The sequence below is a fragment of the Neltuma alba genome, unplaced genomic scaffold (genome assembly GCF_004799145.2).
Source record: "Neltuma alba isolate B1F8T4 unplaced genomic scaffold, ASM479914v2 tig00007876_pilon, whole genome shotgun sequence".
Lineage (NCBI taxonomy): Eukaryota > Viridiplantae > Streptophyta > Magnoliopsida > Fabales > Fabaceae > Neltuma > Neltuma alba.
The window spans coordinates 6,316-24,589 of record NW_021634888.1 but is presented as its reverse complement, the minus strand read 5'-3'; the positions used below and the strand labels follow the sequence as shown (position 1 = coordinate 24,589).

At 36.9% G+C, this 18,274-nt stretch overlaps 2 protein-coding genes and 2 pseudogenes across 3 annotated transcripts; 2 read left to right on the top strand and 2 right to left on the bottom strand.

Moving 5' to 3' along the window:
* The first annotated feature begins 231 nt into the window (after positions 1–231).
* LOC114753354 (uncharacterized protein ycf45-like) lies at positions 232–4,314 on the top strand. Its single transcript, XM_028942049.1, has 9 exons — positions 232–778; positions 1,124–1,338; positions 1,554–1,704; positions 1,793–1,984; positions 2,168–2,330; positions 2,433–2,674; positions 2,857–3,033; positions 3,121–3,282; positions 3,764–4,314. The coding sequence occupies exons 1-9, from the start codon at positions 290–292 to the stop codon at positions 4,028–4,030; spliced, it is 2,058 nt and encodes a 685-aa protein (XP_028797882.1). The 5' UTR covers positions 232–289; the 3' UTR covers positions 4,031–4,314.
* A 3,978-nt stretch (positions 4,315–8,292) lies between these two features.
* LOC114753350 (serine carboxypeptidase-like 49) lies at positions 8,293–9,270 on the bottom strand (annotated as a pseudogene).
* Positions 9,271–12,030: 2,760 nt separating this feature from the next.
* Positions 12,031–13,007, top strand: LOC114753355 (AP2/ERF and B3 domain-containing transcription factor RAV1-like; annotated as a pseudogene).
* Positions 13,008–13,331: 324 nt separating this feature from the next.
* On the bottom strand, positions 13,332–18,274 carry LOC114753352 (uncharacterized). 2 transcript variants are annotated; one of them, XM_028942047.1, is made up of 5 exons: positions 18,235–18,274; positions 16,487–16,801; positions 15,397–15,484; positions 14,302–14,378; positions 13,332–13,398 (listed from the first exon to the last, which is right to left on the bottom strand). In XM_028942047.1, exons 2-5 carry the CDS (start codon positions 16,644–16,646, stop codon positions 13,361–13,363), a joined length of 363 nt encoding a protein of 120 aa, XP_028797880.1. In that variant the 5' UTR covers positions 16,647–16,801; positions 18,235–18,274; the 3' UTR covers positions 13,332–13,360. The 2 variants fall into 2 exon arrangements, with proteins under 2 accessions (XP_028797880.1, XP_028797879.1); XM_028942046.1 differs by lacking the exon at positions 13,332–13,398 and adding an exon at positions 13,570–13,886 and having other exon boundaries at positions 14,312–14,378.

Genomic DNA, 18,274 nt, shown 5'->3' with positions numbered 1-18,274 from the left:
AATAAGGGCGTTATGACTTATGAGAGAGCGGAAGCCGTGAAGGCGTGAACGCAAACAGTCTCCGTGTCTTACTCCAGACAACGTGTGGTTGGCATGGCAGCCCCACGTGGTTCATTCTCACTGATGCTTTTAGCTTCTCCTATCCTCCCATCCCATCTAATCCCTCCGTAGATTCCTTCGAATCTTCTTCTCTCGAATCTCCATTCATCTTCTTCCTTCTTTGCTTATCTCCGCTTCACATCCATCACACAACATGCCCCGCTCCTTCTAGCCTCCCTCGCCTGGCAGAATGAGAGCTTTGAATTCGCATTTCGTCATCATCGATCTTCACTCTTCCTGGCGCTCCGCCCACCATATCCCCTCTTCAACTCTCGCCTACCTCAAATCCTCCACCGTCATTTCCACCATCTCCTCGTCGTTTCGTCGAACGCGTCATTCCCACAGAGCGATCCGCTCCAATTCATCTTCTGCCTCGATCCCGTCCCCGGAAATTCGAAGACCCTCTGACCGATTCTCTTCTGCTAATGGCTTCTCCTCCTCAAGTTCTCAGAACCTGCCTTCCACTTCGCGCACCGGGGCTGCTTCCGAATTAGAGCTGTTTCTCGATTTATTGCCTTTGAAAATGAGGAGGGAATTGTATCGCCACGACGAACTTGGCGGGCTTATTGAAGTTGTGATGGATTTGGGTAGGAAGCCTATTGCTCGGTTCCCATCTGGTGACTGGGAAATCTCGCAACATCCCATAAGGCACGATGATTTACGGCACGCGATTTCCAAGGTAAGTTAACGCATATGGCTTCTATGATTGACCATCTTGTTGGAAATTGCGAGTCTAATACCCAACGGGATTAGCTCATTAACACGATGGGAGTTGATTCCTCTGGAGAGTGTCAACGCGTGGTTAGTACAACCTTCAGATAGATAAGGAAAGATTGATAACTTCTGTTCTATTAGACAAACTTTAGTAGTCAAACTTCACCCTTGGTCTCGTTATTTCGGCTGCTAATTGATTACTACTTTAGCTGGGGATCCTTTGTGTGATTGTATCAATCTTTATCGAGTTGAACTATGTCTGGAAGCTGAGATCTACTACTTTTTCAGAGAATTTTTGTTATCGTGTTAGGTTGGTGAGTTTTCTGATGACAACAGATCGGGTATTGATAGCTCTTTACATCGTATAAGTGCAATTCGTAATCGTAAATTGCAAGTTATTGGCCTCACGTGCCGGGTGGGTCGAGCTGTAACTGGTAGTGCTGAGATTATACGTGATTTAGTGGAGGACGGAGGCTCCATCTTGGTAATAGGACCTCCTGGAGTGGGTAAAACAACCTTAATCAGGTAAAACCTGTCAGTGAATAAATTTGTGTGGTTCCCCTTTAGCATATGCTATATTTACCATGTAAAGCTTATTCATCAACGCAGTTTTGCGAATGTCAAAATATGTTAAAAGATTTTGGAAAGATTAGTGCTTTTTAGGTACCTTTGGCCATTAAATTAGTAGTTGCGTTTTTTATTGACCGGTATATATGCCTAATGTGGCTTCGTTTGTCTAGAGAGATTGCTAGGATGCTAGCAGATGAATTTATGAAGCGTGTTGTCATAGTAGATACCTCCAATGAGATTGGAGGTGATGGTGATGTCCCTCATGCAGGCATTGGTCGTGCAAGGAGAATGCAAGTTCCCAATGTAAATATGCAGCATAATGTGAGTACTCATCTCAATCTCTTGTATTCTGAGACTTCTGATGTTTTTCTGCCTTCTGCAGTGTTGCTTATGTTGTTTCTTTATGCAGATTATGATTGAAGCAGTAGAAAACCATATGCCCGAAACCATCATAATAGATGAAATTGGGACTGAGCTTGAGGCATTAGCAGCAAGCACCATTGCTCAAAGAGGAGTTCAATTGGTTGGAACAGCACATGGGATGACCATAGAAAACATAACAAAAAATCCTTCTCTACAGATTCTTGTTGGTGGCATAGAGGTCTAAAACTGTTCTAGGATTTATCTCAGTTTCTTTATTTATATTGGTTATCATACGCTATTGATTTTCTTTTTTAGTTAATCCATTTTCAAAGAGAATCAATCTTGAATTTTGAAAGAATATTTTAAAGGGACATGTGAGTTTACCAAGCTAGTAATATTTAATGGACGTTCTCTTCAATAGAGTGTGACCCTTGGGGATGAGGAAGCAAGGAAAAGAAAAGTACAGAAGACAATTCTTGAAAGGAAAGGACCTCCTACATTTACTTGTGCTGTAGAGATGATATCCAAAACTGAATGTCGTGTTCACCATAGATTAGATGCAACAGTGGATGCCATTTTGGCAGGTTCTCTCGGCTTCCTTAACAAAATATCAATTTCATTTAACTGATATTTACTTCTGCATGTTTGTAAAATTGAAGTTTAAACGGAAAAATTATGTATTGCAGGAAAGTCTCCATTGTATGAACTTCGTCAATGGGATGACTTTGCCAATGATTCAGTGAAGTATACTCCACTGCTTGAAAAAGACGGTGAAGAAAGACCTTATGCAACTGATGATAGTATCGTGAATGCTGGCATTGACTCCAGTGAGCAAGAAAGAGATCACCTTGCGACTTGGTCCAAGAAATGGAGCTCTAGTAGATCTGGAATCAAGAGGAGTGCTCCTCTTCAAGTGTATACTTACAAGGTAAATTGTTTTAAAGTTTGTGCTTGCTTTATAAAGTAATATGGAATCGGACATTTTATCAAGGATTTTAATCCTTGGCTTAATTGACAAGTGCCATGATTATAAAACCTGAAATAATTATATGGCTGGAGACTTGTCGTAATATGTTTTTTGGACAATGCTTATTCTTTTGACGAGATTAGATCCTTGAAGCTGATCTACTTCAAGTAGCTAAGGTGATGGGACTTGAGGATGTAATAGATGTAACTGGTGATATTGGAGCTGCTGATGCAATTCTAGCATTGAGTTCTGAGTTACGACAGAATCCGTGGATCCGTGGAGTTGCGAAATTCCACCAGTTGCCTGTATTTGTCATTAAGGTGACCTCTGACTGCCTCTTTATTTCTGAATCAGCGTATGTTCCTGTATTTTGGCATTTGATTCCTTTTTAATTTCAATTTTTTCAGTCAAATACCATGGCACAAATGGTCAAGGCAGTGCGTATGCTCCTTGGGCTAGAATCATTTGGCCCTACGTCAAAGAAGCCATTTAGCGACTCCTTAAATATTGAAATTCAGGATGATGAACCAAAACGAAAACCATCTTTGGAAGAAATTGATGCCTTGGAGGTACAAGCCCTGCTTCTTAGTATATGACTGCACCTCTTGATATTCCACAATCTGCATGCAATTCTGGGTCATGCTCTGTGCTGTGCAATCTAGCACCATGAAAAGTGACTGTTATGAAAAGTGACTGTTTTGTTAATGCATCGTCTCAATTTCAGTGTTCATTGCAAGATGGTTTTAAAGGGGGTTATTCTTCAGAATGGGCATGTGCTCAAGCTTGTGAGCCAGTCTGTGTCAGAGCCAGTCTCAAATTGTAATGCAAACCTAATTAGTGTCAATTATCACTACTTAGGTTTGCATGATGTTATGTATGTCACAATTTTGTTGAATAACTTCATAGCTAAGGTTAAACGCGGCATCAACCTTTTCCCCCATATTATAAAGCAGTCGTTTGCTTTTTCAGTAAATTGTTGCTCGGGTTATATTATATGCAATCTCTCTAGTTCGATTAATGATGTTATATTCTAATTTGTTTTGTTGACAGGAGGTCCGCCTTGCGATAGAATACATTGTGATTCCCGGCGGAGAGCCGGTGGAGCTTCTTCCTCGACGTTCTGAAATAATTGCCCGGCAGCTTGAACTTGTAGAAAGCTATCAGTTGTCGGCTGAAAAGTCAGGTAGTGAACAGAACCCCAGGTTGCAGATTCTGCCCTTGAAGCTGAGCGGGAATGCAAAAAGAAGCCCTCTAAATCGGGTTTCTGGGGGTGGCAATCGCACCAGTGTCACCAGACTTCCTCTTTTGCCTGAATAACAAGAACTCAATTATTCTTCCAATCCTAACACGGCTATCAGTCCTATGGTGTACATGTAACATTACTTGTACAGTCATGTAATACAATCCATCATGGCAATTTCTTTGTAACTGAAAATAGGCAATGTCCATCAACAAGTTGTTGGTTAAGATAGTAAGTGGTTTCATTTGCAAGAAAACACAAGTTCGAATTTGGGGAAGTGACCTTAACCCTCCCGGTTAGATAGAAATTACTCTAAACTCTCAAGGCTAAAGTGATTAGAAGAAATTCTGAGTTATATATACACACACATATAAAGGCAATCCTCACTGAATATTTTGCGCAATTTAATGTAGGACTTTATTAAATTGGTCCAGTTTGATGGGCTAGCCAAGTCGAGCCCATCACTGCGTCATTTCATTAGTTAAATAGTTTTAATTACTTAATTAATTTTTTTTGGAAATAAAATATCAATTTTTTTTTTGGAGCTGAAAACAAAATATCAAATTAAGAACTTGTATTTTTTTCACACCATTCCTTGACTCCGAAGCTTGATGCACTCTGACAGAATAAAAAATATTCTCTTTTCATTGCCATCAGTTGTGAACAATTAAAATATGTATCTGATTTCGATCAATCCGCAAAGGCTTAGAAAATCTAACACGCGGTGAATGAGCTAATAGAAAATTAGTTCAAAATGCAAGTAACCTCTCGTGCTTCTTCTAGGACCTTGTAGAGGATTTTGTTTTTGTTTGTTGCCAAAAAGTCTATTTCACTCAAGTAACTTTCGGAATACAATTAAGTCCAGAAAATAAGGGGGCACGGCAAAGCTAAAATGAACGAGTATCTAAGAGATAATTATTCCGATCCTGTAGCAAAGTGAAAATGATCTCTTCATCATCTTCTTGGGAAAAAGATTCAGAATCAGTCTCCTCATCTTCAGAATAAGGAAGAACATATTGTGTTTCTTCATCCTAAGCATCTTGTTCTTCGATCACGGATTAATTTAAATTAATGATATATTCAATAGTCCAAAAAATAAGAAAGGTTTCTCAAGAAAAATATCATAAATTGTTGACATGTTAATAACAAAAAACTAATTTATTTTTGTTATATTTAGAGATCTATATTTAGAAGCGAAGAGAGTATACTGTTTAAATTTTCAGGTCAAAAGTCAATCGTTTTAACTTTTCCAAAAAAATCGTGCCTCAATTTTATTCCCAATTAATAGGCTTCAAGTTAAAAATAAAAATCTTTCACATTTTATATTTATAATATTCAAATATTTTAAATCCAAAGTATAGAAATAGCAGGATAGGAGATAAGTTGTATTTTTTTTTCTTTTTTTTTTTGGGTAAAGCGAGATAAGTTGTATTTTCCTTTCATGATAATTGATAAACGTGCAGAAAATCACACACTTCATTATTTTATTAAAAAAGCCTCGTTTTTTCCCTCTGAAATAAGAAATCTTCGCAAATTTTTTTTCTTCAACACAAAATATGTTAAAATTTGTTTAAGTTTACAGTTTACTCGAATATTTTAAATTTCTTGCAACAAGCTCGCCTCCCATGTACCGCAGTGACCACTCGAAAAAAACCCCGGATAATGGGCGCAAATCAGCCCCCAAAAAATAAAAAATAATGAAAAGGGACAATTAATCTGGAAGTCTTCTACTCAGTTTTGAATTAGGTCTTTGAGTTTTTTTTTATTTTTATTAGATCCTTTAACTTTTTAATGTTATATTTATTAGTTCTTCTGTTAAATAAAATAAACACCATTAGAAATATGTAATTAACGCTTAAAACATTTTTCTCCTTTTCTCTTTTTTGGCCATAACCTAGACCATGCTCTCATTTCTCAACACATTTCTCTTCTTCGTCATTCTCCTGACTTCACCATTCCTTCCCACCTCTCCATAACACCTTCCCTAAGGCGCCATAAGAATAAAGTACTGTATATAAAAGAATGAAGCCATTTGTCTCTGCTCATTCATGGACTATTCCTTGTGAGTCGGTAACGTGTGTTATAGGTGACTTCTTTTCTTTTTACCAGGTTGTAGATGATTGTGTTGATTTGCTTTTTGTCTTTTTCATGTTTTTGCAGTAGCAGATGGATGCATGTCTAATCTTTAATGTGATTGTTTCAATTTCAACTTTGCTTTGAATAGAAAGCTATTGTACGCTGAATTTGATGCTCTTGGTTTAACAGAATATATTGTTAGTTACAGAAAGACTTAGCAAATATCAACATTTGCAAAACCCAGCTCTCACAAAAGCTTCCCAACCCACATTCCTCTGCTGCCATAACCAAAACCAGATACGCTGGCGATTTGGTCTTTTGATATCACCACTGATACGATATTAAATTATTTGTTTTCATTCTATGCTTTGTAGTTTACCAATATATTTGCATTTATGAAAAGTAATTTATTGATAAAATTTTATTTGTTTTAGGTGGTGGAATCCTTGATGACAATGGAAGAAAGGGAGTCCACCAACAAGCACTACCGCCTAGATATCCTAACACTGTGGCTTTGGCGGTTCAGCTTCTTAGATAACATTGTCCCTGTTGATGACAATGACAGGAAGGAATGGTGAGGTAGGGAGCATGATGGGAAAGAAAAAGATACTGACGGGAGCATGATTTGGGATAGCAAAAGAGAAGAATGTTTCAGGCATCAACTGCAGAACCGCATTCATTTTATTTAACAAAAAGACTGATAAATATAACATCAAAAAGTTAAAAGACCCAATAAAAAGAAGAAGAAAAACTTAAGAACCTAATTCAAAATTAGGTGAAATTATAAGGACTTCTAGATTAATTTTCCTTAATGAAAAAAATATGCAAAGGCGGCGAACAAAAGCTGCTGCCTCAATTACCAGGCCCCCGTCTGCCAGGCCTCTCTGTCCTTTTAACAATGTCCCTGTTTTTGTCTGTGTCAATGTTGAATAATTGAAACTTTTTTTTCAACAAAAAGGGGTCAAATGAAGAACACAAACAAATATTTCAACACACAAACTAAGTTTCTCCCCCCTTTTTATTCGATGGATTTGGGAGGTTTCTTAATTGATAGCCAAAGTACCTGTTTCTTGAAAGGGGGATGGTAGACTTCATGAAAAAGAAGCTTCGGGTCAAGTAAGAGGGGAAGACGTGATCACGATATTGCATTGTCTTTCCTTTTCCTCCTCCTTTTTTTCTTTAGGGTCAACACTCTGTCTGATTTACCAAGTAAAGTATCACTGAAAAACAAAGTAGGGATATTTTTCTCGTAAGCTTCTTATAATTCTTCACAAGGTCTCCTTTTCAACTTGCTTTACGGATTGATCAAAGAAACTCCAACTTATTAAATTATTCGCTCCCACATACCCCAAAACAAAAAAAAATTATTCGCTGCTTAGCTATGGCCACCTAAGCAAAATGCCTGACGTATTTGACCCTATGAGGGAATGATTCAAAACATGTCCAATCTGAGGGCCTCATTGAAAACGCGGGTTCTGTATGAGCTTTTTCCTCATTCTCCTTCTAAAAGGACGGATAGAGATTCTAATTTTTCCCTTATTTGATCATTACTGTTGTTGCTCAACATAAAAATGTAAAATCTACACGGAGGCATAATGCATATAACTCTTGATAACCTTCTTTCGAGCTTCCTGTAATTTTTTTATTTTCAATTTTCAATTTTCCTTGACATTCATTAGGCTTTAAATAACCTTTTTATACTTCAGTCATTTTCTGTACATTTCAATAAGATTTCAATGCTAGAAAAATAATACAGTTCTCTACATATTTTTAAATTATTATTTCTCTAGCACCTCGTACAGGAAAAAGAATCTATTTATGAAGTATCAAAGAGATCATATCTCAGCAACCAGAAAACTCTCAGTACAAGAACTAATTGAGAAACCATTTTTTTTTGTTACGTAAAATTTAATGGAACACGGAGCCAAGCTACACTTATTTCCATGTAAGAAAAGTGAAGATCTTTGCACATCTTTCAGTTGTTCCATCTGTTTAAAAACTGTCAGCCGCTGTTCGAGTTATGCCAGGAATGACACCTAAAGACTGGTCTCTGACCAGATCTCACTACATCTGCTAGCACGGCAGGAGCATTAATGTCATTAATACAAGAGAGTACAAAGAGAAATAATGAATAAAAATTTACTATAAAGAGATAATAACTCGCATATATTTATTAGGGATAAAAGTGAAAAGTTAAAAATTTGAGCCAAAAGATTTATTTCTTGTATTTAAGGACATCAAGAAATGCTTTCTTATAAAAAGGGATGGAGGGAATATCAACTTAATTGGAAGGTGAGGCAGCAATAATATCATCGATGTAAACTGTAACAAGCTAGTAACTTAAAGCACAGAACAAACACACAGGAAATTCCTAAGATTCCTTCCACCCCATGCGCACACACCTCCATGGACGCACAAGCTGATCAAAGTACTCACACAATAAGACATTTTAGCCATGGTAACTTATAGTTATAAGGATACTAAGTACTAGCAGATGTTTAGGATACCTTGTCCCAACCATAGTCGTTCCAAACAAGAGACAAGTTGCCGGTAATTTTGAAAGGACCATTTTCATAAAACAAAGCCAATTCACTGCTACAACCAGGTTCCCGCGGTTAACCAAATCACAACAGGATCCTTCTTGCTGTTGCGAGATTCAAAGAAGAAGTAGAACATCCTGCCGCATTCAACATATATGAAATAATTAGAAAAGAATAAGGACATCATCCAAAAGAAACATAAAATAACAATTACAAAGAACCTTTTTGGCGTTGATAGAGTCATATTCGGCTTATGTGAACATTGTAAAGTAAACGCTTAAAAAATTCAGGGTTTACAGCTAGGTGTTTTCAGACATAGGAATGAATCGGGGAATGTAAACCATAATAAACCAACAAATTTGTTCAAATAATTCAAAAGAAAGAGTTAGCCCAGAAAAATTTGAGAGGAAATTCGACCTTGCTGCGTGAGAATGACCGATGTTGTAATAACCAGCATGATGACCCAAATCTTCAAGCGAGACCCGAGATTCCAAATCCACCACATAGGGGAAACTGAACCGCTTCTCAACAATCTTCGGCTCAGCAGAAGAATTACCAGCGAGAATGATATTAATATCCCCGCGAGGGAACAAACTGAGCTCCCTAATGAGCTTCTTCGCCTGAACGGATGGGAAATCATAACCCACCTGGCGAAGATCATCGTCGGTGTTAGAAGACAAAGAAGGCGAGACGAATGCCATAGTCAGCAAGAGCACAGAACACAGGTGGAATCATCCTAAAGAACCCATCTTCTTCATCCTGGGAGAGACCACACTTGGCTTCCCAAAAAGAATAGGATGCAGAGGGAGAGAGCGTGCTTGCTTGCAGTTGAAGCAACGAGTACGTGGACAGATCACAGATGGCTATTGCAGCGAGGCTCAATACATATGAACGGAGGACTGTATGCCGCCCCCCCTCCTAATATGAGAATATTATTCGGAATACAGAAAATTATGAATTCTTGTTGAACGGAGATAAAATTTGATGACGTATGAAGTTAAGGTATAGGTAAAAATAAAAATGCAAGTTTTTTCAGCTTTCGATGATGAACAGTTACGTAGCAATATATCATATCATTTGTGAATTACAAAAATCTACTTTGAATGAAACTAGAAACGTAATCAATCAAAATCCCTTGGACGCCAAACTACACATCCGAAGCTGCGATTCCGACCTAACCACCAACAGCAATTCATCAACGCCTTCAACGATCAAACTTGCTGGTGATGTCAGATGTCCCATGAAAGTAACTCTGACATCGGTCAGTCTAGTAAATCTCCGCTCATCCCTCCTAAAGAAAACCCAACTCCTTCCCTCTGTGAAATCTTCGCTCTCGACATCCGTCAACCTCCATAGCAATTTCTTAAAATTATTCCAGAAAGGGAAAAACTGTCCATCAGTCACTCTCGCATTGCATTAAAAGCATTAATTATCCATTACAAATAACCAAAATAATTAAATATGCCAGATTAATTATCCAAATAAACTTGCAAAAACTTTTACGATTAATCAAAACCATTAATGAATCATCAAATACATAACACTAAAGAAAAATAGCCCAAAACAAAAAAACAAAAAAATAACATAATTTTGGATCATTACAAATTAAAAAAAACCCAGCTCAAGACCGGTTGGAAGAGTATTCTTTTCTTTTTGGGGGCCAAAAGGTTTGAATAGTGTTCGCTGGTTCACTTTCTGGCTAGTTCTAGGAGAGTTTGAACAGGACGTACTGCTAGCTCATAGGGAGTGTTTGGATGGAAACCAAATTATGATTTCAAAAGTGTTTTTACAGTTTACAAAGTAAATATATGAAAGAATTTATCTCATTTTACAGAAAAGTGATTTTCAAAAGTGATTTTGAAGGTTGTTAAACACGCTTATAATCTAACTGATCGAACTGGCCTGTGCAATTCTGACATGACCAACAAATATTAATGTGATATTATGAGTTAGTTCATCAAATTTTTTGTAGTACCAACTGGGATAATCAGATCTTTTCAACTTGGTTTGTCTACTTTTAGGGTGTGTTTGGGTGTCTTCCCAAACCAAAATAACCCAAACACCCATAAAAAAATTAAAACCATGATTTTGGCTCCAAAACTATGGTTTTGGAAAAAGCATTTTGAATCTGCTTTTGCACAAAAAATTAGAGAGTGTCATACGGATACGAGGATCTTTTTTTGGAACTAGACACATATGCCCCTCAAGCTTCAATCTTCCGGTCCTTTACTATTTAGAGAGGTGGTATGTCTTTCTTTTTTTTTTTTTTAACCAGAAAGAGGTAGTATATTGTTACATTGTACTTTTTTTTTATATTTCTTTTCTGTTTATAAAAAATTATTCATCTTTTTCAAAAATATTTTTAATCTTATATTTTATAAATATTTTTACACATGTAGTAATAATTAATTAATTATATTAAAGATGAGAGGTAGTATGTTATTATAAAAACTAGTTGTGAAAAAATGTTATAGAATTTCATGTTTAAAATCTTTAAAGAAAATTAATATTTTTCTATTAGAAAAAAATAATTATTTTTCTATAAACATATTTAATCTTATAATTTATAAATATATATGCATATTAATTATTAATTAATTATATTATCTTATATATTATTAATTATGTTGGTAAAAATTATTTTGTTAACAATTTTATTCCTTCAAATCAAAATATATTATAAAATCTATCCCTTATATAATTGTCATATTAACTTATGTCCTTTTTAGTAATTTACACATGTAAAAAATGCTTCTGGTAACAACTATCCAAACACTCTCACTTTTCAAAATCACTTTTTCACAAAATCTATTCTCTGCAGAATCTATTCTCCAGAAGCTATTCTCCAAACCATGGTTTGGAGAATAGCTTCTGGAGAATAGATTCTGGAGAGAATAGATTCTTGAAAGAATAGATTTTCTGAAAAAGTGATTCTGATAAAATGAGAGTGTTTGGATAGTTGTTGTCAGAAGTGCTTTTTGATATGTAGAAATTACTAAAAAGGATATAAGTTTAAATGATAATTATATATAAGATATATTTCACAATATATGTTTATTTGAAGTAATAAATTTGTTAATAATGTATATTTTGACAACATAATAAATAAGACATAAATAATAAAAAAATAATGTGTATATATATTAATAAAATAATTAAATATGTTTTTAGGAAAATGATTTATTTTGCCAAAAAAAATATTATTATTTCTTAAAGATTTTAAAGATGAAATCCCATAATTTTTTTCTTTTGCATAAGAACCTTATTGTTCAAACTGAATGAAACCAGGATCAGAAATGAATGTTGATCTAATAAATGAAACCAATAGATATTTTTAAACCATAGTTGGACTTATCCCCTCATAATTTTAATACTCTCCTTTTTCATTTCATTTTATCCCCAGTATGATATATTACAGCCCCCCGCCCCCACACCTTCTTCCCTCTATATATATATATATATATATATTCCTTCCTCTTCCTCTATTCCCACACTTCTCTCTCCTCTTCGCTGCTCCTCTAGTCCAAAATATCATATACCTTCTTCCTTCTCTCTCTCTCTTCCTCTCCTTCTTTTGCTTTCCTCACACATACCATAGATAAGAAGCAAACATGGATGCAAGTAGTTGCGTAGATGAAAGCACGACGAGTGATTCGGTGTCCATATCGCTTTCTTCGGCCATAACTACTGTATCGCCGCTCAACGTCACGCCTCACAAGTCATCGCCAAATAGTCTTTGTCGGGTTGGTAGCGGCGCCAGCACTGTTTTGGACTCCGATGGCAGCGTTATTGAGGCTGAGTCCAGGAAACTGCCATCGTCCAAATACAAGGGAGTGGTGCCGCAATCCAATGGACGATGGGGGGCCCAAATATATGAGAAGCACCAGCGTGTTTGGCTGGGTACGTTCAACAAGGAAGATGAGGCTGCCAGAGCCTACGACATCGCCGCCCAGAGGTTCCGCGGCAAGGATGCCGTCACCAACTTCAAGCCCCTCAACGGCAACAGCTCTGACGATGCGTCGGACGATGATACCGAGACGACCTTCCTCAACTCTCATTCCAAAGCCGAGATCGTGGACATGCTGAGGAAGCACACCTACAATGACGAACTCGAGCAGAGCAAGCGCAACTGAGGTTTGGCCGGGGGAAGCAACGGGAAGTCATGGAAGGACAGCGGCGCAGGGTCGTGCTTTGAGAGGACACAGAAAGCGCGTGAGCAGCTGTTCGATAAAACCGTCACGCCAAGCAACGTGGGAAAGCTGAATTGATTGGTGATACCCAAGTAGCACACGCAGAAGAACTTCTCGTTGCAAAGGTAACTGCAAGAAAGGTGAATCGTGCGAGTTTGCTCACGGAGTGTTTGAATGCTGGCTTCACCCCTCTCGTTACAGAACCCAGTTCTGCAAGGATGGAACAAATTGTCGCCGCCGAGTGTGCTTTGCCGCCGAGAGCGAAGGACAGAGGTGTGAAGGACCGAAGAGCTCTGTTTTCTTCAGAGCGAAGCACCGATAGTGAAGGACCTCTATTGCGTGGGATCGAGGAAGAGTGAAGGAATGGCAAATAATTGACACTGCTCTCTGTAATATTTCTTGGGCCCACCATCAGCGATCAATAATTAAGCCAGAAGCAGCTCCGGAGAGCTTCATCCGAAACCATGGTTTTGGGGGGCAAAATCATGGTTTCCCCCAAAACCATGGTTTGAAATTAAAATAGGGTGTTTGGCTGAATTTTTCCCAAACCATGGTTTGGGAAAATAGCCAAACACCCTTAATAGATATTCGTTGAGTTACCTCACACCTTTGTCTTATTCTCGAGTGTGAGGAAACCAGGTTTTTGCATCCGTTTCGTCGATTCACAACATAAAATAACCAAATTAAAAGTCAAATATACAGTAAGAAATCAAAAGGATGGTTAAATATTTTATTTATTACTTGTAATAAAATAATTCTAGGTAAAAGGTATTCGTATGGCAGAGTTATTTAAAAAAAAAAAAAACACACATCGAAGGACCTTGTAAGAAACGGCTTATAAAAGTGCAGTGATGAAATATATCAATTGGTTTTTCTCTTAAATCAACGAGAACTAGGGACTTTCCATCTGTTTTCTTGCGAAAAAGAAAAAAATGTACTAGGAGGATAAAGTAATGATCCTCAATAGTATCCCTCTCTCATAACCATCATGACCAGTGAGTGGCAAATGAATGGAGCTTTAAGGCTTTACAGGGTTCTTGCTTCAGTCGACATTTATTTCAACCTTGGAACAATTAGTCAAAGAGCCCGTCGTCATGCCAAATATCAACCAAGAAATCTACCATCTCCTGCATCAAGTGACCAATACATCAAAATAACATCACGGAGCACAGATTCAGAAAGTTTTTGAGGTTTCCCTCAACTACTCGTACAACATAATGATAGGGAAATCTAAAAAACCATCTTCAATGGCATAGATTAGTGAGCTGCGGAGATGCCTTGAGGGCATCACTTTATAATCATCATTCAATGTCCCTTCGATCTCAAGGGTACAGACTTTCTATCTCTCGCATATGTCACCTTTTTAAAGGAGTCAAGGATGCAACAAAGTTGAAATACTATGTTTTTATTTAAGGACTTGCAGCAAATATCTAAGAAAATGCAGGCAAGTTTTATCCTTAGAAAAATTTCGCCGCATTAATTATAAGTATTACTTCATGATTTTGATAGGCATATGGCTGTGTATATGTTCATGCAAACGATAGAATCTTACCGGCAAAGGTATTGGCTCTGCAAAAGGTTCATTAGTAGAAAGTAACTCTTCATATGACGTCGACCAACTGCATCAAGGATATTTTAAATTGTTTAGAGCAGCGATAATTGAAATTTATTATGTAATTATTACAAGCATAACTTTAGCACAACCCCGTAACAAGGAATACTAATCCATCTGCCATTTTTCAAACTTCGTAGTAGATGAGAATTTGGCTAAGTATACATGGAATAAGTTTCAATAAACCTGGAGAAAGACTTGTATTCTAAAGAGAAAAGAGAGAAAATCACCAAGTAACCAATGTAAACATTTTTCACTGCTACAGAATGCATTGCTGACAGGGAAGGATTAACACCCAAAAGATAGGAGTTGTCTGTGGATTAAAAAAATAATATTGTATAACTACGGATTATAGAACCCATAATCCTAGATAAAACTTTTTTTTTTCCTTTTTTGTGATGAGATTGTCCCCAGGATCAACCTACGGCCATCCCTAAAAATTATAACAGACGCCCTAAAGGCGGTGAGCCATGTGGAGGGGATAAAACCACTGGCACTGGAAACAACAGGCCAAAGAGATGAGAAAGAGAGTCAAGAGACGAAAAGGGAAGAGGACAAGAAGTAAGATTTGCTCTGCCATGATAAGGGGATGCTTAGGGAGTTGTTGAGAATGTCTTTTTGATAGAACTGAGTTCCAGTTACAAGGCACTTTTGGACCAAACACCAGAAAGTGAAGAGAGGACCGGCCTCTCAAAAGCCAGCTGTTAGTTTTGGGAATATCTGTAAAAGCTGATGCAGGGTATTTTAGAATGATCCATACAAATTCAAGTTCTTCCTATCTTTTGCTTCTCTTTTCTGTATTCTGGCGTTCTGTGTGAATATACCAGGGCCTAACAGTTGAGCATGACATTAATCATTAACAGATGAAACAGTTTCATTCTCATTGGTTGTGCGGCAGTTGTCATCAGTTAATAAATAGAATTCAAAGGAGCACTGGTTTACATATCTAACCAAGAGAACCACCACATTCTCAAATATTCGATAAGGATTCACAGATTCAGTTCCTCCGATAGGGGAGGGTATACCTAATAATTGGGTCTTTAGCCATTCTTGGTGGATGTTGAGACTTATCTCCAACCCACTTTCTTCTCTCCTCATGCCATGCAATTGCAGCTGCATAGTATATTCATCCATATTAGGCCTTAAATAACAAGAACTTACAAGAATTGAGATTAGGGAAAAAAAATTATGACTATGACTTTATCCTTTCTTTCAATCTATTAACTACTTCCTAGAGAGTTAACAATTCGAAGCTTATTGTCTCCCACTCAGATGGCCATGAACTCATGACGATCAACATGATTGGAATACTCAGATTTAAATATCCTATAGTAGCACATTGACTGGCCACAAAACTTAATTCTAGGATCTATTGTTATCATATATTGGTGGCTCAGTTTCCCAGAGCCCGAAGTTTATGTATCTGATACAAAAGGAATTCAAAGAAATTGGTAGGGGAAATCAATTGCCGGAGACAGAGTGCTCATAAAATTTATATAACAAAAACGTAGAATTTAGATTTTCTGTTTGACAAACCACAGAACGGAAACAGAACTAGCTTCCTAGAAACTGACATGTCTGTTGTCACAAAGCTCCCGTTTAAGAGTCTTTCTAAGCATTGTTTTTTTTTTTTTTTGTTTATATTTTTACTTTTACTTTTTAGAAATATAGGATGTTATTTACCATGAAAAGGTTAAGGGATAGGTTGTAAACCCACAAAAAATCAAGATCGCCTCAATGACAAAGACTTGGGTTGGTCCCATATGAGTTATCAATTCATTGGCAATTTTCTTGCCACCTCAATCAAGGATTTCTGATGTTTTCGCCCAACCATTTCAAAAGAAAATTTTAAATATTGTTTTTCGCAACAGCTAACCATTGGTTCTCCTATAACCTCCCCATATAAGAAGGATGTTATTCAATACTGTCCCTACACCAAATTCTTCCCAAAAGTCTATGGATATACTTGAATCATCCTTATAATCAGCATCAATAGTGACAAATACCAATAAGATGAGTTTATTGATTTTTGTACAACAGCCTGGTTACAAAGAGATGATAACATGGTTTAAAGAGAAGAAAACATGCATCTATCTGATTGCGTGATAATCTCACCATGATTAACAAAAGAGGAAGTGTTTGTCAAATTTGGCTTCCCACTGATACGAGTACTTCTATATCCCTTTTCACAAGGCATTTTCCCGTCATCTGCTGTTGTTGAATGCTTCAAGGTTTGCAACCTATTGGAATGTGAACTAACTGCACTGACTTCCATCACATCCAAATTGAGTGATCATTCCACACAATAATTGCAAAATAATAACATCTAGTGATTATTTCTTCTAGAATGAGCTCCAAGCTCCGTTACAGTTTTCTCCTTGAAATGACACAGTATTTGAAAAGAACTGATGCTCCCCAAAATTATTTCAGCTGCATGGATAAATAATTATGAGGGGAGAGGAAAAAACAAGGGAAGAAAGAAAAAGAAAAAGAAAAATATGATCAAAGTTCCATTTCTGTTTCCCATGGTACAGTAATTAAATCACAAAAAAGAAAAATGAAGCGCATATCACAGGAAAAACATTATGAGGGAAAATAAATGATATGCTAACATCACCAATTAGTCGCACAGATTGTCCTTCTACACTGGTTTTTCACATTATATACCTTCGGTAACGTGGTATAATTCATCTTAAATTTATGGTATGACTTTACAGTTTTCCCCCAAAATTGAAGGCAAGAACCTTCCAGCGCAGAAACCCGTTATACCCTCAAATAGAAAATATAGTAATGGTTTTTTGGCAAAGCGAAAAAAAATGTTCTTCAGTCCTCTCAGCCCTTCATTGGAGCCCTATAAGATTTCACATGGCTCATATTTGCAAGGAAACCAGCATACGACATCATCTTCCACAGAATACGACCCAACTTAAAGCTTCATTTTGCAGCCAATGATTGAAACTGAAATGACTGAATAGAAGAATACAGAGTCTCACTTCAAACTGTGGACTACCAGAATGCATTTGGCAATAATTTCCCTGCTTTATTTCAGCTAAAAGAACTCCAGTTGGAACTATAAGAGAAACCCATATAGAGTGAAACCTAGTCCTCCATTGCTCTCCCCTAATGGCTAATTCTAAACAAGAAACTTGATGCTGTTCTCATCCAAATCAAGTTTAGCTTGAATTGGGATAACAGGTATCATAGACCAGATAAATCCTAATTCTTAAAGCACTGATTCAACCTAAAGCTATCAATTAGAGAGGTCATAATACTTTTGAAAACCTTATGAAGGATGATATCAGATAAAGTCTGGTTAAATATTGATCAGAAGATAAAACATGAATTCTTCATTTTCACTCATTGGTGCAGGAAAAATTAGTCGAAACTTAGGGTGATCGTTAATTTTCCGTCCAGATCTGGGACTAATTACTGAAAGATAAGAATACCCATTTTCCTACTGGATTTTATATCATTCTAATTTAAAGCACTTAACAAAGCTCCCAATCAAACGAAAAGGCAAAGGAATGTAAGATAATTCAAGGACTTATATTTTGGCTATTGTCCTGCAAACTGATATTCAACTCTCACAGTAAGCAATTTTAACACTTCTGTCGGATTGAATTGCATGATAAGAAAAAAACCGCATCAACAAAATAAATAAAATCACAGAACGAGTGAGCGAGCACGCACAGAAACATTTAGGGGAAAAAAATTTGGCCCAGCATATCCAAGACAGAGACAAATCCCAGCAAGGACTTCCCTTAAGAAGCAATGCATTTGTCAAAAATTCAAAATCACAAACCAAGAACGGCGTCGCGTCCAGAATCAGAAACCAAATTTTGAAAAGGAGAATTGGGCAGTACCATGTCGTCCTTTGCTCACGTTGGAGCACAGAATGATGAT